Source organism: Danio rerio, chromosome 14, assembly GCF_052040795.2.
Source record: "Danio rerio strain M-AB ecotype USA chromosome 14, GRCz13ab, whole genome shotgun sequence".
In the NCBI taxonomy this organism is placed as follows: domain Eukaryota; kingdom Metazoa; phylum Chordata; class Actinopteri; order Cypriniformes; family Danionidae; genus Danio; species Danio rerio.
Window position 1 is genome coordinate 10,212,501 of NC_141034.1, and position 20,001 is coordinate 10,232,501.

Below are 20,001 nucleotides of genomic sequence, written 5' to 3' on the forward strand. Positions count from 1 at the left end.
TTTTGTTCAATAAGAGAAATAAAGTCAGGTAAGGCTAAGTTAATAAGTCAGAATTTCCATTTTTGGGTGACTGTCTCTTTAAGAAATGGATGTACCCTTTTTTAAACATCTTAAATGGTATTGCAAGTGATTCTGTACTTTGGTTTGCAGGCTGAAATCCACAGAGTATGCCGAGCTGCAGGAGAAACTGCACGCACCCATCAGAAACGCTGCCAATGTTGTCATCCATCTGACAATGAGTGAGCTCTTTCTGGAGACCTTCAAGTCATATGTGAGGATGAATGTTGTTTACAAGTGTCCAAGTGGCCAGGTGAGCACTAAAACAAGTAAACACTTTTTTTTGCAGGCTCAGATGCTTCAGTCATTCAGGGACTGTCAGCACATTCTTGGCAAAATACTGTCAATACTGTGTGCCATTTTTTTTTGTAGACATGAACTACTGAAGGCAAAGCATGTGAGGATCAGCAGTAAAAGTAAATCCTAATGATAATTTCTTCTATAGTCATTTACAGTCCTCTGGAATATTAGTAAGACTAAAGTAATGATAAAGACTATGCTAAACACTTTGCAGTTCTCTCCTAAAATAATGTATAAACATATATGTATATACAAGTATAACATTGCTTTGAACTGTGCCAAAGCGCGACTGTCCCCTATCCCTTCTCCCCCTCAGCCTGCACTCACATTGCATTTTTTACCCACCGGACATGAGCACACTTACATCATCGATGATGCGGTTGTTCATTTTAACAGGAAGAGAAGCGCTCTCGCTCAGCACAGTGTACATTGCTTTAGTTATATCGTTTTGTATTATTTTTAGTCATTTGGAATGCAGTGACACACAGTCAAACACTTTGCTGAACAGATCTATCACTTTTTACACTCATAAATTAACATAAAAGTTCTTGTGTTGAGGGTATTAGGAGGTGCAGCTGACGTGCAGTGAGGGGTTTGTGTCTGTAATGAATTACAACAGTTTACATTCATTGAACAGTACGAATGACTAATAAATCCATATGAAACAGTCCCCTAAAAATGACCTGGTGTCTTCAGTTTCGGGCCCAGGCACGCTTTACACACACTACAAGCCTACCGCTCCAAAGCCCAAGTGAACTGCGCTGTGGCACACCTCTTCCAATCGGACCAGGGCAAGCCAACTGAACTGCGCCTGAGCCCGATTCAGAGCATTCACACTTCTCAAACAAATCTGGGCACGGGTTCGGATAGCATAGTGTGAGGTAGAATTGGGATTGGGCCATAATTTTAGGCCTTAAAAAGTCTTAAATTTGCAGTTCTATGTCTTTAATATTTTTGCACGGGCCTTATTTTTCCGATGTCCATGTACCGCTACATCTAATGCTCATTTAAATTCTTTTTTTCTATGTTGTTGCTTTGTTTTAGGGGTGTTTTAGTTCTTTATTTTACTAGTCCTAATGTAATCTGCGGTATTACAACTACAAATGAAACCAACATGCATTAGCCAATCAGCTTTCTGTTATTGAACTCAGTGCTCGCAGCGATTCTGGCATGTTTGCGGAGGTTCACTTTCGGTGCGTGCAACATGATTTCGGCTGGCAGCGTGAACAGATCGTGCAGCGCCGCGTTTGATTTGAATATAAAACACTTTGAAGATATTTTGTCTGAAACAGTACGACTGCTGTGGTGCAGTGAGGAGTTTGCTTCATTGAACGGTAAGAATGATTAATAAATCCATGTGAAACAGTCCCTTAAAAGTCACGTCTTGCTTTCAGTTTCGGGCTTAGGCGCGTTTTGACTCATACACAAGCGCTCCGCGCCAAAGCCCAAGTGAACCGCGCTTGAGCCTGTTTCAGCGCATTCACACTTCCCAAACGATCGGGGAAACGGGCCTGGGCACGGTTCGGATAGCATAGTGTGAGTAGGCCATAAATAACAAATTATGCCTTTGATAGCTGGAAAATAATATTTGAACCTATTGGGTTACATTATACTGATTTCCCAGTTTCTTGGTGATAATGGACAGGATTGTTGGACAATTATCGCCTTTTCAGTTTATAAGTAGAGGACAAACTAGCCAGACAGTAATGTGTAAAGTGTGGAGTGGGCAAAATAAAAAAAAAAGAAGAATTTTTTTTTCCCTTTTATTCTTGCCATAATAAAAATTAAATGCAAATTCTACACACCCCACCACCCCATTGCCCAACTTTGTAATCATTATAATTAATTCTAAAAATAAAATAAAAAATAATTTGTTTTAAAATCTTGAACAATATTAATGATATGACGTAGTTCTGGAAACCTCCCACTTTATCTGTCTGACTTTACAGTGGGTTTCTTCTGATCGCCCCCTGTCATTTTAAAATTGGCGAAAGCGTCAAGTATAAAAACCTCGCCGTTTCGTGAGGTGTACTTGGAGGTGCGCGTTGCAGCACCAGGCGAAATTATAAATCAAGCATAAAATAGTTTTTTTCCTGTAGTTCAATGGTGCATTTAACCTGTCTTTAGTATTGTTCAATGTAAATAATTTTATTTTACCACAAATTTTGTGATTTTTTTTTTTTTTTTTTTTGCATTTTCTCTTGCGTGTTTTTGATATTGTATAGGTCTTAAATTTAATACTTAATGGTCTTTAAAAGGTCTTAAAGTTTTAAATTTGACATTATGATATCTACAGAAACCCTGCCTTTAATATAAAGTTGGGCACAAAAGGGAATTCATAAATCATTCATTGTTACTTGATGGATGATTCATAACCTGCATTAAGAAATTGGACCTGTTATTGTATATTCTATATATTGTGTATCTTATTGGAGGTTGTGCACAAGTTTTATCTGTACATTGTCATTTATTCTGTACATGATATTTCTTCTTTTTAACCTCTATTTGAACGGCGCTAAATTCAAGTATTCAGAACACAGATTTGAATAAATCCTGCTATTTTAAGTGCCTTTTAATTCTACAAATGAGATTTATAAGTCTTTGCTTTCCTCTTAGGAGCTTGAACCTTGCATCGGATGCATGCAAGTTAATGCCAACGTGAAGCTTCTGCGTCTCTGCCAGAGCGATGAGGGCGAATGCCAGCAGTGTTACTGTCGCCCCATGTGGTGTCTGACATGTATGGGCAAATGGTTTGCCAGTCGACAGGACCAGCAGCAGCCGGAGACATGGCTGAGCAGCAGGGTCCCATGTCCTACTTGCAGGGCCAAGTTCTGCATCTTGGATGTTTGTCCCATTGAATGAATGCTTGATGTGAAGACCTTTGCAACACAAAACCTACTACGTGGTTCTTTCTAAACCTCTGTGCCTCCAAAGCAATGGTGAATCCGACCAAACCTCAAGAGCTCAACGTTATCTCATCCTAAAAATTGAAGAAAGAAACACGACAATACTACAATGCAAAAAATGTCATTGTATGGACAGACATTCAGTTTTATACCGTATGGACAAATCTTTTTGTTCTACATCATCACATTGCTTGTTGCACTTCAGACATTTTTCTTTGGGAGCGAACGTGCCTGATTGAATTGAAGATAAAGTCACAGTGTTGAAGTTGGTGGCCGGCTGATCTGCGCTCAACTTGACACTGTTGTTAACCGGATAGACATGCGTGCTAGACATGAATGATATGACAAAATTGCGCAAAATGGTTTGTGATAGTTCTGAAACCGTCAAATTTCAGAATTGCCCGTAAAAAAAGTCAACTTCTGGATTTTGCTAAGCAAATTGGTAAGAGCTTTCCATTATTCAACCAATGCAGAGAGCAACTTCTCATTTAAAGCCAGCTTGAACTGAAATTGTTGAGACTTTTTTTGGGTTGCAGCTGGAAGGGCATCCGCTGTGGATGTGCTGGATAAGTTGGCGGTTCATTCCACTGAGGTGACCCCAGGTTAGTAAAGGGACTAAGCCGAAAATAAAATAAATGAATACATTTATTTGTATAATTCTTCTTTTATTTTATTCTCTATTCGAAACTATGTAAATTGATAGAAATCAAACACAAAACTAAAGTAATCATTTGCATTTCATAGTAAGGCATTTATTGGACTGAACTGGACTGGACTGACTGGACTGTTCTGGGGACAGTAGGAGCTTTCACATAATGTTGTGATTACAGTTATTACTGACGCCTGACCACTGAGATTTTATCCATTAATATTGTTTCTATAGACCAATTACCATGTTTGTACACATTCAGCATGTGTGCGCAGGGAGGTGGCAGAAAGAAACCCAGAGGACTAGCATTTACAGTGAGGGAATGACATCCGATGCAGTACACAGTTTGGTGTTGTCTTAGAAATAAGATACATTGATCACACATTATATATATTTTTTACATAATGCTTTCAGCGTATTATAATAGATCGTCACCCAGTGATACATACAGTGATTTGGATAAGAAGAAATGGCCAAGCATTCAGCCTGAAATATACAACTCTCATTGAAGATCCAAGTGATTTTACAAGAGAGAAGTTAAAGGTCTACAAGTCTTGCCAACAGATTTGTTCTGTGTGGTCATGTGCAAAAAATAATGCACTTTAGTGCTAAAAAAAATGAGATTCTGCCTAGCCAAAGACAAGGAAAGAAGACGGAACTGTACAAACCTGGGTAATTAATCACCAACACACCAAACGACTGCATTCTGACAGCGAACTGCACCTGTACAGCAGGGTATGTGAACGCACACATAGAGATAAAGTTGGTTTTATATTCGCACATTTGGACTTTCTCCTTAATAATATAATTTCAAAAAAGTATTATTTGCAAACTCTAAATAGCGAAATCATATTAGCAGCCAATGACTATCAAAGTACAACACTGATCACAGTCACAGTGTTAATGTTGTTTTCAAGTCACACCTGCAGGTTATTTCAGACCGAATATTCAAAGTGTCGTGGTAAACAATATACAGAGTTTTTCACAAGTTGTCACTGAATGAATGAATGAACATAAAACCAACTTTACCTCAATAACTTACACTTTCACGTTTAGTTTTTAGCATTCAGTGTCCGCAATTTAATTAAACCTGTTTAACTGTTTATGCAGAAATCTTAATCTCTAAAAGTTTCTGCAATCAAAAAACGAGTAATGTGTATGATTCAGCATAGAGTGAACTTACCTGATATAACATGAGAACTGCAGAGTCCAGCCTTTCTAATCAGGTCGTCACTTCATTCAGCTTCCTTTTAGCCAAAGAAGTTTGCAGTTAGCATTAAAGCAGTGTGGTGTATGGTAAAAGCTAATCAAATTTAGCATCCTACATGACATCTTTACTATTGCTGCCTGTCTTTTTTTTTTTTTTTTTTTGCAACCGGGGACCCGTGTGACGTCATGTGTGACGTAGGTTGGTAATTGGTCTATAGAAATGCACAAATCTGTGGACCGGAAGAGAATCACAGAAAATCACATGGACATCTTAAACCTACAGTAATAGAAAGATCATATTAAAGCAGCTAAATGGTCAGAAACACTATCGGTCAGCAGGTTGAATAAACTAGTTTACATAAGACCAGTTAAATGACAATAAACGCATCATTGAATATTGAGATATTTGTCTATGCATATGCTATTAATATCTGGTAATCATTGCATTTACAATTTATGAATTTTAAATGAACCAGTTCTCATAATGTACGACTATGATTAAGTACCAAATTCCAGAATTCAGCAAGAATGTAGATATTTATATGAAGCTTTGTGTTAGGATGTGTGCTTTTCATTCAGTCTGTATATCTCCTGTTGTCTTCAGAATGTCACCTTAAAGGGATAGTTTACCTAAAAAGGAATCTCTAGTTACAATCAGGTTTGAGTTTCTTCCTTCTGTTCAACACAAAAGAATCTTTTTTAAAACATTCTCCTAAAAAAACTATTGACTTAATTTTTTTTTAAATTTGTCTATGAATGTTAATATAGAACATTATTCTCAATACAGTGCATCTGGAAAGTATTCATAGCTCTTTACTTTTCCCACATCGTTTATGTTACAGCCTCATTCCAAAATGGATTAATTTATTTCCTCAAGGTTCTACACACAATACCCCATAATGACAATGTGAAAAAACGATTCTTTTGAATTGTTGCAAATTTATTAAAAATTAAAAAACCTAAAATCACATGTACATCAGTATTCGCAATCTTTGCTCAATACTTTGTTGATGCACCTTTGGCAGCAATTACAGCCTCAAGTCTTTTTGAATATGATGTCACAAGCTTGGCACACCTGTCTTTGGAAATCTTTGCCCATTCCTCTTCGCAGTACCTCTCCAGCTCTGTCAGGTTGGATGGGAAGTGATGGTATACAGCCGTTTTCAGATCTCCCCAGAGATGTTCAATAGGATTTAGGTCTGGGCTCTGGCTGGGCCACTCGGGTACATTTATCGAGTTGTTGTGAAGCCACTCTATTGATATTTTGGCGGTGTACTTTGGGTCATTGACCTGCTGGAAGATGAACCGTCGCCCCTGTCTGAGGTCAAGAGACCTCTAAAGCAGGTTTTCATTCAGGATGTCTCTGTGCATTGCTGCATTCATCTTTTCCTCTATCCTGACTAGTCTTCCAGTTCATGCTGTTGAAAAACATCCCCATAGCATGATGCTGCCACCACCATGATTCACTGTAGGGATGGTATTAGCTTGGTGATGAGCGGTGCCTGGTTTTCTCCAAACGTAACGCCTGGCATTCACTCCAAAGAGTTCAGTTTTATTCTCAGAGAGTCCTTCAGGTGCCTTTTGGCAAATTCCAGGTGGGGAGTGGCTTCCGTCTGGCCACTCTACCATACAGGCCTGATTGGTGGATTGCTGCACAGATGGTTGTTCTTCTGTAACGTTTTACTTCCTTCACAGAAGAATGCTAGAGCTCAGACTTAATCAACTCCTTGACTAAGGCCCTTCTCCCCCAATCACTCAGCAAAGATGGCCGGCCAGCTCTAGGAAGAGTCCTGGTGGTTTAAACATCTTCCACTTACGGATGATGGAGGCCACTGTGCTTATTGGATCTTTCAGAGCAGCATCAGTTTTTCTGTAACCTTCCACAGCCTTGTGCCTGGAGACAATCCTGTCTTGGAGGTCTACAGACAATTCCTTTGTCTTCATGCTTGGTTTGTGCTTTGATATGCACTGTAAACCCTGTCACCTTATATAGACAGGTGGATGCCTTTACATATCATGCCCAATCAACTGAATTTACCACAGGTAAACTCCAGTTAAGCTGAAACATCTCAAGAATGATCAGTGGAAACAGAATGTACCTTAGCTCAATTTAAAGCTTCACGGCAAAGGCTGTGAATACTTACAGGGTTCAACTTTAAGGATTAGGGTTAGGGTTAAACTATGCAAAACATCACTTCATTTTTCCGTCGTGTTGTAACCATGTAAACAGATGTTTTCTTTTAGCCTCATAATTTGATTTTGTCGTCATGTTGCCGTCTCTTTGCTGTACTGGTTTTTACCAGGTTATGGCAAAAAATAACGTGCTCACAACATCCAGCTAGATAAGAGGAAACAAAAAGCAATTTGGTGTTTACGACTTCACAGATAAGATAGCATTCAAAGACTTAAAAGCACAAATTTAGATTTTCTCAATTCGAAGACTGTATTTGCACGCAATTGACAAATAGTCAAGAGATTGGGCCAGTAACGATTCTATCTACCGTCCCGAGCATCTCTCACACTGGCCCCGGGCCATCGGGCAGTCCTTATTGGTGAGCCCTGACTGATGTACATGTGATTTTTCAGCTTTTTTTTTTTAATAAATTTTCAACAATTTCAAAAAATATTTTTCACATTGTCATTATGGGGTATTGTGTGTAGAATTCTGAGGAAATAAACGAATTTAATCCATTTTGGAATAAGGCTGTAACATAAACAAAATGTGGAAAAAGTGAAGCGCTATGAATACTTTCCGGATGCACTGTAAATGGTGTTTTGTGTTAAACAGAATAAGTTCATATCTGTTTTGAACCACTTGAGTGAGTTTTCATTTTGAAGTGCACTGTCCCTTTAATTCAGATTCAAACCCCTTCAGAATCTTGATTTTCCATTATTCTTTTGATGAATTCAAATATATAAAGGACAATTTAATTGTGTATTATTTTCATTCAAACAAGTGTTTCTTTGAGGAAAAGGTGGTTAAAATAATCTCAAATCTTTTCTTTATTAAATACAAAGTATATTTGTTCTATCGAGTCATTCCCTAAGTATGTTGGGCTTGCAGAAAACACATTTAGCTTGTTGTGACCTATTTGGTATCTGGGTCAGTGGCATTAAGGTCATTTAAGTGAAATGAAAAGATCCTGCACATCATGTATTGAAAATTCTATAATCATTTACTCATAGTTCACTTGCTCCAAACCGGTTTGAGTTTCTTTCTGTCTCAAAAGACACAAAAGAAGTTATTTTGAAATATGTTGAAATCCTTTTATAGAAGTCATTGGTTTTTAGCTTTCTTCAAAATATCTTCAACAGAATAAAGAAACTCAAACATTTGGAAGCACTTGAGTAATAGTGAGTAAACTATCCTTATAATATAAAACAGCTAAAGACATGCTGACCCGTTCAAGTATTTTTAAAGCATTTATTTGGCTGAATTCATTGAGATCAGTCATTTATGACACAATATATATATATATATATATATATATATATATATATATATATATATATATATATATGCAGTTTTGTGTTGTTACTGTCTAACCCCACAAAAAAAAGTTGTTTTGACAAATACACAAAGAATATAGCACTGTTATGCAAGATGATTGTACATAAAAGAGCATTTAGTAATATATACAGTAATGTACAGGTAAATTATACGGTTACAAATATAAAAAGAGTTTAATTAAATTAGCATTAGCATTTCCTTGAGCGAAAAAGCAGAATACTGACTTCAGATGTTTGACCAACATGACAAAAACAAAAACAAATATTTGAACTTTCAATCAGAATCCAATTGAAAGATGTTTACGTTTATAAAGTCTAAGATTATGCCAAATGCCATTCAGAACACAGGGTTAGTTCCGCCGAAAATATCATTAAGTTCTTAATTACTCTGAGTTGTTGTCAGTGTCATTATAGGGTGCGTTTCAAAATTCAGATGCGTTTGTGCTTTAAAACAAAGAAAGTCACGCGTGTGGGCATGAACGTGCACCCTATACTGACACTGAGGAGAATAAACTGTTGAATAAAGTCGTCAGTTTTTGTTTTATGCACACAGAAGTATTCTTGTAACTTGATAATATTCTGAAGATACATGAACTGTTTTCAGGATGCTTTTTTTGGTATTTTTATGGACTAATTGGGAGCATTGCTGTCTATGAAGCTTCAGAGAGCTCTCTCATTTCCATCTAAAATATCTTAAAGGAAATATCCTTTTTTTGTTTTTTTTTTGGAAATTTTTGTGAATTTTACAAGTCCTCTAGAGTTAAAGGTCCCATGAAGCGCTTTGAAATGAGCATCTTTTATTCGATATTTGACAATCTCAACAGAAACACGAAGAAAGTGTATGACAGTGTAGCCCCTCCCCTTTTTTAAAACACAGCTAATAGCGTTTTGTTTTATCACAGCTCTGCCAGTGAGAGTGGTCGACTACCAGCGCATCAAATGAAAAAAGGGGCAGGGCATGTCAGATACCAGGAAGCATTTGATTGGTCATGATTTGATGAGAAAATGAAGTAGGAGGTGACGTGAATAAAATCATTCATCCATTTAGGTGAAAGTGACAAATTACTAGCTTTACATTTTTACGTCACTTTTATATCTTCTAAATGTGGATTTTGTCACTGTTTCGGTGCCCACTTGGCTTATAGACATCTTTAAAACGAACAATAATGATACTAACATCTAAATTTTTTTTATTTTAGTTTCATGAGACTTTTAAACAGTTTAGTTTTACCATTTCATTTCATCTATTCAGACAATCTCCACGTTTAGCTTAACTTAGCATAAATCAGATTAGATGATTAGCATCTTGTTCAACAATTAAAACTAAAAAGCGAGATGCTAATGGTCAATTCGCTTTCAGTGATTTATGCTAAGCTACTAAAAGTGCTCTCACCAGACCCAGAGATCGGCTGAATGAACTCAAAAATAGTAAAAGTCAGCGGTTTAACTCTAGGTGAGCTGTAAAGTCAGTCTATTTTCAAAAAACAAAAAAGTAGATTGTTCTCTTAATATGTGTTTCAAAGACAAATGTCAGGGGGTTAAACAATATTTTTGGGTTAACTAACCCTTTAAGGCACAATTGAGAATATACTTAATAGACATGTCCTGCCTGGCCAAAGAAAGAACAAACAAAACCAAACAAATCAAAGCAAAACTAATTTATATACAGTTGAAGTCAGAATTATTGAACCCCCTGAATTATTAGCCCCTCTTTTTATCTGTTTATGAACTGAAAAGTCTGCACAAGCTGCTTTTTACTGCATTAGATTCCTAATATTGCAAAAAACAAACAAAACAAACAGAAAGACAATGAATCAGTACTTCAGTATACAAAACAACTAAATCTGTATAAAAGAAAATCATATGTTTCAGCTTTATGAACAGGTTATATACTGAGACGGTCTATTCCTGAAATCAGTGCATCCTTCATATGATCTACAGCCACAACATTCCGTTTGACGTACTGTACATGCCTTTAAAGAGATCATGCAAATAAATACATTTACGCACTGTAGTTACTCAACCTCAAGTGGTTCCAAACTTTAATGAGTTTCTTTCTTCTGTTAAACCCACAATAAGTTATTTTGAAGAATGTTAGAAACTTGTAACCATTGATTTGGTACACTCTCAGAAATAAAGGTACGTGAGCTGTCACTGTGGTGGTACCTTTTCAAAAGGTACACATTTAGACTTAAAGCTTGCATATTGGTTCCTCAAAAGTATATATTAGTACCTAAAAAATTTAAGAGGAACACCTTTGTACTTTTTAGGTACTGATATGTTTCCTTGAGGTGTTAATATGGACCTTTTAGGTACAAATTTGTACCTAAAATTACCACCTCAGTGTCAGCTCGCGTATCTTTTTTTCTAACAGTGCAGGAAAAACAATTACAATGTAGCTAAATTTTTACAGGTTTCCAGCATTCTTCGAAATATCTTCTTTTGTGTTTAACAGAAAAAAAAGAAAGTCAAAGAGCTTTGAAACGACTTGAGAGCGAGTAAATGACCAAATATTTAGTTTTAGGTCAACAATCCCTTTAATGCTCATTTACTAGTGGACATATTTAACATTTTACTGATGTTCTGCAAAACTTTCATAAGTCTGTATTAAAGCAATGCAGTCTGTCTTCATCTGATATTCAAGGAATGCTTCAGAAGTTTTGCATCACGTGTGCTGAGTACATTTGATGCAAATACAACTATAACTCTTTTCCACAACTCTTCATTCCAGAATTACGACTTTCTTTAAAACTCTTTCTCTTCTCCTACTTCCTGGTTCTTTTCTGTTCTCCATTCACGTTCTTCAATATAAGCTAAGAAACCAACATCACCTGCGTCAAGACACACTTCTCTACACGCACTTAAATCTCTGTGCCCGTTGTATTTTACCATTCACAACCAATATATACTTTCTCAGATTCGATTTTCTTGACCAGCAGAGTATAGAAATAAATGATATTCAGACTTCTATAATGTTCAGTCTGCATGCAAAAGACTTGTAACCAATCGGTTAAAAAACGTTTATATTAATGTTTATTGTATAGTTATGTGTGTTATAGCATGTCTAAAGTTATAATAAAGAAAAGTACTTACTATTGAATTGATTTACCTGAAAAGTCCCTAAACGTCAAGGTGAAAGTGCAGTTATTGTATCATTTCATTTCTTCATATTGCCATTTCTCCTCCAAAACAACATGCTACAACAGTGGACTGTATAATAGTACAACAGTTAGTCATTCATTTACTAGCTTTTAGTATCGGTTTTACACCAAACCGTGTACCAGCCATGGTTATTATTATTATAGAATAAAATAATTAAGTATTAGGACTACAAAAAAAAATCAAGTTTTTCATGTAACATTTGAAATGAACAAAAATAAAGAAGTTCAAATCCAAAACAAGGCGTTTGTTTTGGGAATAAAGCGCAGAACAAGACCACATGCTGACACTGTCAGACAGAATGCAATAAATCACGTATTTTACATGTATTATTCTTATTATATGTGTATACATATGTATCATTTCCATGAAAATGTTTACATGTCGAACCCTATTTGCAGGGATGTTGGTTGTAGGATATAAACACAGTCTTTAGTGAGTAATCAAAGGCACAGATCACCAGCTGAAGAGGGAGTTCTGTCCTAATGTCATGAAGTAGATCTGACTGCTGCCTCCAGACTGGACTGAAGCGAAAAACACCTGCAGAGAAACACATTCAGTAGGTCAGTCTTTTAATGTCATACTTTCCTAATCTTTTAATTACTTCTAATGCACAAACAACCTCTTTAACTCTTTAACCTCTTTAATTTTCTCAGATCATATAAACCTAAAGCTCATTATGTGTGTATATAAGTTTGAAAGTAGAAGTTTGTAATGTCTTCAAAATATTATTAGCCCTCTTAATTATATATATATATATATATATATATATATATATATATATATATATATATATATTAGGGATGTAACGGTATTGTAAATACCGTCATACCGCAATATTATTTTTTTGCGATATTACCGTAGTCGCATGACTCGATAAAACTATAGGTCTTCTGAGAAAATTTGCTCAGGCGAATGAAGCGAACGGGAGGTACCGGAAACTACAATTCCCATCAGCCCAGGCTTGGCCATAATCCCTTGCGGTCTGTTGTCGCTACAGATCCAGTAATGCGGAAATGGAGTGTGTTGCTAGAAGCGGGGATGAAAAAGAGTTGGAAAACCCTAAAGCGGGTGTTGTCGCCGCGCGCGTACTGAATAGCAGTGTTGTCGCGCGAGTTCTTATCAGCGGTGTTGTCGCGCGCGTACTGATTAGCTGTGTTGTTGCGCGCGTACTGTAAAGCGGGGATATGTCGCGTCGCGGGGGCACTTTTGATCACTTTGGAAGGGAACTTTCTATCCAAGACTAAAAAGGGCATGTGCACTGCACAGGTTGAGCACTGTGTGTGCACATGCCTGCAAGTTGGGGAATACGACTAATAATCAGTCATGGGGACTGCAGAAACACAGCACACTGTTCAGATTGATGCAGACATGAGATCTCTATCTCACTCATGGTTTGTCCTCTCAAGTGGGGGAAAGACAATGCACAATGTTACCCACTGCTGTCAACATGGGCCAAGTCATATCTCTCTTGTCCCAGAAACCTCAGTCCCAAATGAGAGGGTTTTTTTCTGTTGCAGGGGATATTGTAAATACCCAGAGATACCAGCTTTTACCAGATTATATTTATATGATAATTTTCCTTTAAACCCATCTCTATCTAAGTGAGTGAGTGATTAAATGTTGAATGTGACGAGTTTTCTACAATACTAAATTGAAACTTAATTTTTTTACATGGTTTAATATTTTTTTGTTATTAAAATTGAAGTTCCTGTTTCAAAGCTTACAGATAGATGACTAATTTGTATGTCATTGACACTTTTGGCACTTTTTGGAGTATTTTCATAAGTTTTGTTTTTTCCTGTAAATGATTCAATAAATACCGTACCGTGACATTCATACCGAGGTATTACCGTACCGTGAAATTCTGATACCGTTACATCCCTAATATATTATTATTTATATATATATATATATATATATATATATATATATATATATATATATATATATATATATAAAATTAATTATATATATATATATAATTAATATAATTCTATATATCTATATATATATATTTATATATATAGATATAGTTTTTTTTTTTTTTTTTTGACTGGCTACATAACAAACCACAATTGTCTTGCCTAGTTAATCTAATTAAGCTTTTAATGGCAACCAGTAAAATATTATGCACTGTCATCATGCAATGACAAAAGAAATTAGTTATTGAAACTATTATCTTATGAATTATGTCAAAATGTGTTTAGAAAAAAAAAGTATCTGGGAAATAACACTCAGGAAAGATTTTAGAAAATATGAATACATTCACAGGGTAAAAAGAAATTATATTAAATAGTGAAAACGAAAAATTAAATAATATATATATATATATATATATATATATATATATTTTTTTTTTTTTTTTCTTCTTCTAGAGCAGAGGTTTTCCAAAAAGTAAACTTGATTAAGGGCTGTGGGCCAAATGTATAGCAAACCGTACATATAAAATTTGCCATGGGTAATTTCCTAATTTATATGGTAATATTAGAAATCATTTTAGCTAATGTGGTGTCGTTTCTAATATTTAACAATGAACTTACAACAGTAAAAACAAATAATCCCATTTATAACACAATAAAGTTCAATGCGGAATACACTAGGCGAGCTTCTCCACCTTGATTTGCTCGCATATCTTACATTTAAAGTCTGATTCACTTAAAACATTTCATTAAATCATTTAATTTTAGCTTATAGCTTAGCAATAAAATAAAGAAACAGAAGGTTATGTTAAATTCAAAATGATGATCTCTGTCAAAAGCATTCAAGCATTCATCGTTCTCCCTCTCTTTATCTATTTAGTTAAAGGTGCAATATGTAAGTTTGACACCCAGTGGTTGAACTAGGTATTGCACACCTGTTTTAAAACAAACGCAAGAGCATGTTGCCAGATTGATGACAACAACAGGAGTGTGTCTGACTGTCGAGCCAAAAGGCTGATTTAAACAGTGTTCTAAATAAAAGCTACGGCACGCCATAGAAGGAATATTTTCAATATTTTTTGTCTTAACCATCACCTGAAATTTATATTTTAGAAACAGCTTCTATTTCTAGTAGTAGATCAACCAGATAAATTGACAATGATCACCTCAAGTACACCTCATATGCTTAATTTAGTGTTAAATGCTAATTATGTAAGTTTGAATGGCAATTTACATGACACTAATTGCCATACTACTGAAAGCTGCTTCAGATAGTTCACCTCAGATCTTGAAAATAAAATAAACCATTTGATATTAAACTTTAGAACTGTAATTCAGTGCAAGCAAAATCATATCAGTGATTCAGCATCTATATTTAATAATGATAAAGAGATTTAATGTGTATTAATTAGATCATAAACCTTACCATTTCGTTGGAGTGCAGTAAGTGTACTTTTCTGAATGGCTGTATTCAAATTTCTGTCATGTTTCATCTGGTGTATCGGTGTCAATCGGTGTCAGCCCGATTGCTTCTTACTGCAAATCTCGTCATGTAGTGTGTTGTTAGGACATGGTGTTACAGTGTAACCTCCTCACCTAATGTTTACATTCGCAATATTTAAATTATTTGCTATTTAATAACCACCTCATGTGGAACTCTGAATCGACAAAAAGACAGAAGAGTTTACAGTTCAATATTAATTATGTTCCAGAGAATTATAAAATACATAGCAAGCATGTATTGAGAGAGAGAGATTTGAGAGAGACTTTAGGAGAGATCGACATTGTGTGTGTGTGTGTGTGTGTGTGTGTGAGAACTGTCTGTAGACGCGTGTAATACGAGAAGCACATGTCAAATCAGGCCCTTATTTGTCATATACATTTTCGTATAGTGGAACTGAACCAGGGAGACAAAAAAAGAACCCCAGCAATTAAGCACAAAATACACAGACAAGACGCAACACTGCCACAGGGGATGGGGACAGGGGGTGTGGATATATCTGGTCCTGCAGCCATGGGGTGCTGGTCACAGACAATCTGAAGATTAAAGCACAAGATGTGGGATGAGACCTGTGTGAGCCTTGATTTATTTTCTGCTGCTACACGAGTTAGGTGAGCCTAATATCCTATATTTTTTTAACCCAACGTGTTACACGACGTCTTTCACATATATTCGGAATATACATGTGTAAGTAATATGAATCATTCACATGTCTTTTGCGAGTTCATTATCTGAGATGTAAAACACATGCAAAAGCTGCCTATTGAGAGACACACAACCGCTGGTGAAGTGTGTGTGTGTTTACAGCAGTTTGACTGATAAAAATGAATTTGTAGCTAAATCGTTAGCGGTGCCAAACAGCATTTCCCGTTGTTTGCATCTTTGCAACAACATACTGTTAAGGCTAGACACTGTACATGTCATGATCAACTTTAACAAATAAAAACACTTACAGGTTGTGAGTCTTGTTACAGCTTGTTGGAGTTGATCCTTTTTTTGAGGAGATTTTAACCGAATTCAGCACTGGGAGATTCAGGAAGCTGTGTTTAGTTAAATCATGCTTGCTATGTATTTTATAATTCTCTGGAACATAATTAATATTGAACTGTAAGCTCTTCTGTCTTTGTGTTGTGTCCTTTGGAAGCCCAAATACAGAAACAGAAGAAGCTCTGTGGAAATAGCAGCGTTAGGACGCCATTTTAGCTCCCTCTGCTGTAAAATTACAGCGCCTCTGGCCACGCCCCTTAGCTTTGTGATCTCAAAGTCCGTAAGTATTTTTTTGTAGTCCCTAAAATTCATTCATAGTAGGCTTTGCTAAGTTTCCTCTGTAAAAAAACAAGGTCTCCCTTTGCATTGAACTTTGAGCGTATTACTTTCAGAGATGCTGTTTATGTTCACACAGCTACACTTTACATCAACTAAAGTTTAAAATATGATATTGTAGTGGACCACCCCTTAAACTTTGACATTTAAAATGTTTTAAGCTTTTTCACATATATAAACATCTACATGACATTGCATATTCAAAAAAGTACACTTTTAATGGGACTCTTTAAAATGTGATCTTTGTTCTGGGACAATTTTTGGTGAGATTTCCTTTGATGTGACATATTAAGAAAAATGTCCTTACTTTATCGTTTCTTTCACACAGGAACTTGAGCTTCTGAGCCTTTTTGTGCATGAAGACTCCCTCCAGACTCCCAGTCTTGGCAGATCTCAGTTCAATGGCTTTCTCTCCCCATCCCATCACCTGATTTGCCTGAAGGTAAGCTACAATAAAACAAAATCAAACATATAGAAAACAACGTCAGTTCACCTGGAGTCATGAATGATAACTTAAGCACAAATATTCTATTCAGTAAGTGGAGCTGGAACAAACAGGGATTCAACATGAGTAACTTTGAAAAAGAATGAGAAAGATTTTAACACTACATCAATATATTAATCTGAACCATAAAGATGATTAGAAACTCACTAAAAACATAACATTTCATGGGACATTTCCTTACCATTCCCTGTAATTTTCTGCCCCCCAAAAAACATACAGCATTTAAAAATTGTAATAATGGTTGTTGAAAAATCAGCTTTGATTTTATAGGAGTAAATTGCATTTATAAAGTGCCCATTTTATGGATTTAAATGAAAAAAAGGCATTTCATGTGCTGTGTAATAAGTGAATCAAAACATCCTGCTGAGCTTTATATCTGAAAGTGCACTGTGTATAAAGTTATTGACTCTCAAAAGAAAGTCAACTCAAAGTTTTGGTCCAAAGAATCCTCAGCCGTTTCATTGTGATGTCTGAGTGAAACATTGCTTAAACTTGAACCACCCTTCCCACTCAAACACTGTAGCAGATTGTGGGAGATGGGATTGAGACATGGAGATTCTCGGCACTGTAAGGGATTTTCTTTTACTGCATTAAAAAAACTTAGTATTCCAGACTTTGTGGTGTGTTCCTGTCATTATTCTGATGACTGCTACAGTGACTTACAGTATTTGCACACTGATTGTTATTAAAAGAAAGATCAGCACCATTATCCACTATCGCGCTTAAAGCGAGCAAGCCAGGGCGAGCCAAAGTCAGTCGCGTCTTCACTGTCACTTCCGGGGCTTGATCGGGCCAAAGCGGGGCTTTCTCGGGGCCAGCGGCCAGCCTTTTTCGGCCCGCCAAATACCTTGGGTCAAAGAGGGCCAGCTGGGGCTTCGGGGTGGAGTGAAAGGAGAGGCGGACTTTGCTCGAGTCTGGTAAAGATGACTTACCGTCATTACACTAGTTTTCTGATCGCAGACGAGTACATGCGTCAAACAAATAAATAAATAAATAAATAAATAAGGGAAAGAAAACAGATTTTTGCTTATGACCGCCCTTATGTTTCCCTTTTAAATGTAAGGCTGTTGCATAAAATACATTAGTGACATTGCTGCGCCCTCCTCCTCAATAACCCATAATAATCTTTGCACCAAATTACAGACACAGCAGCCAGTACAGATTGTCGAGAGTTTTTGTTAAGTTTAAAAGGGGTGTTTGTGCATGACATGTGCCCATGATGCCGCGAGCGGCTGGGTTTCTCTCTTTTTTCTTTTTATTTTAGAGGTTATACACGATTATGAATACAACAGAAAGATACGAAACTTTACAAATGACATGTCCACTTTTGTAGACTCAAAACAATAGTGTCATATCTTGATAAAATAGCCTAAACTAGGCTATATTGAAATAATTTAAAGAATTACAAATATCAGATATAATAAAACCACATTAAATAAATAAACCAATATAAAACAAACAAAAGCTAATTATAACAATTTAGGTCAAACTGTTTTAAAGCCATATTAAACTTTCATTTTACAAAGGCCACTCTGAAGAAAATATTTTAGATATTTTTTTTAAAAACAATAAACACCGGAGGAGGTTTAAAATATTATTATATTTTGATATTAATCAAATCGTGCAAACAGCATTTTTTTGGGGTGAGTGAAAGCAAAAACTAGGCTATTTTTTTTTTGTCACCCAGTCCCTGTGCAGCGCCGCTTTACAGTTATTACCAGAGAATTTCTGTGGTTTTATATTATGGATGGGTGCGCTCACTGCGCAGGGTCATCCCTCCGTTAGTGGCGAGATCATTCGATGCACGATGCCAACAGTGGGTAGGCGAATAAATGAATATGATGAATGAAACACACAGGCCTGTGTGTATAAACAGATAATGTAATGCTGTACAGTTCCCCTTCGGGGGGAACTTCAGCACTATAAGTGGATTTGATTGTAAAATCCACGCATTGGGAGGTTCGGTTCAGAAGCTACTCGTCTGAAAGAGTATTGAACGGGCCAATTAAGAATGAATTGGCAGCGCAAGCCTGCGCAGGTGAGCGGCATAAGCAATCAACTGAGTATATAAGCTCACCTGGCGCCAGCAGACGCTATCCTTTTCGCTTCAGAGACTTTCTGATCGAGTCGATGAGGGTTCCTCCTGCTGTGACCAGCGATTCTGAGCGAACGAGAGCATTCTCCCGGTCCAGAGTGTGTACACGCAGTGGCAGACGGTCGAGCTGGGTTTCTCCCTTGCCTGGCGTTCTTTGGGTCCGGTCCTCCAGAGCGGTGCGTATAAAGTTGCAAACTTCACAGAAAGAGCAACACAGTCGTGCAGCACGTCCTTATCAGGACGGCGCTCCGACTGTGCGTTTCTGGATGCGGTGGTTTCCTGTCCTCGGATGATGGGCGCGGGCACTGCGTTGCATGTCTGGGGGTCCAGCATGTTAATGCGCTGCTCGCGGGCAGTTCATGTCGTCATTGCGATGCCATGACTGTTGCGCAAGATCGCGGTTAGCCTTTGCAAAAGGGCGAACCACCCCAGTTGTCCCCTGCTCTGCAGCGGGCACTCGGGCAGATCTGAGGGTTTCAGCGAGAGATAATCCGTCGCCCACGGGCCCGCGGACCTCCCGCTCCTCTAAGCGCTCCATCCAAGCTTCGGGCGGGGGAAGCGATCCGTCTAACAGATGGTAGCCCTTACGCCCGATGACACCGGAGACCAGATGTCCACCGCGGCATCGGAGGGTGGGCTTTCATTGTCCGATGATGATCCAGACCCGCTCGCCCCCTTCGGGCTGGTGAGCGCTGTCACTACGGATCCTGAAACGGACATGTTAGCCGTGCTTTCCCGGGCTGCTTCGGCCGTGGGTTGGAGATGGTTTATCCCCCAGCTCCGCGGCCGGACCGACTAGAGGGGCGTTCCCTTCTTCCCGGAGGTGCACAGTAGGCTCACGCGGTCTTGTAAAGCACTTTTTTCT

General features: G+C 37.3%; 2 protein-coding genes and 1 long non-coding RNA gene across 7 annotated transcripts in view; 2 read left to right on the forward strand and 1 right to left on the reverse strand.

Annotated features, from left to right (window-relative positions):
* The window catches only part of tmem129 (transmembrane protein 129, E3 ubiquitin protein ligase), an 11,317-nt gene extending 5,394 nt beyond the window's left edge, over positions 1-5,923 (forward strand). Inside the window, exons 3-5 of one of the 2 annotated variants that reach the window (XM_087280356.1) lie at positions 151-310; positions 430-473; positions 2,974-5,923. In XM_087280356.1, coding sequence (XP_087136482.1) covers positions 151-310; positions 430-435 — 166 coding nt within the window. In that variant the 3' untranslated portion in view covers positions 436-473; positions 2,974-5,923. 2 annotated transcript variants of the gene reach the window in all.
* A 2,608-nt stretch (positions 5,924-8,531) lies between these two features.
* si:zfos-2326c3.2 overlaps positions 8,532-20,001 on the reverse strand; it is a 121,095-nt gene continuing 109,625 nt past the window's right edge. For all 4 annotated transcript variants that reach the window (XM_087281046.1, XM_087281045.1, XM_087281044.1 and 1 more), the window contains 2 exons: positions 16,844-16,983; positions 8,532-12,330 (listed from right to left, as the gene is read on the reverse strand). In XM_087281046.1, coding sequence (XP_087137172.1) covers positions 12,247-12,330; positions 16,844-16,983 — 224 coding nt within the window. In that variant the 3' untranslated portion in view covers positions 8,532-12,246. The remainder of the gene's footprint in view (positions 12,331-16,843; positions 16,984-20,001) is intronic.
* LOC147840770 (uncharacterized) overlaps positions 14,165-20,001 on the forward strand; it is an 821,899-nt gene continuing 816,062 nt past the window's right edge. The window contains exon 1 of the long non-coding RNA XR_015507145.1: positions 14,165-14,649. This is a non-coding gene — a long non-coding RNA (uncharacterized LOC147840770). The remainder of the gene's footprint in view (positions 14,650-20,001) is intronic.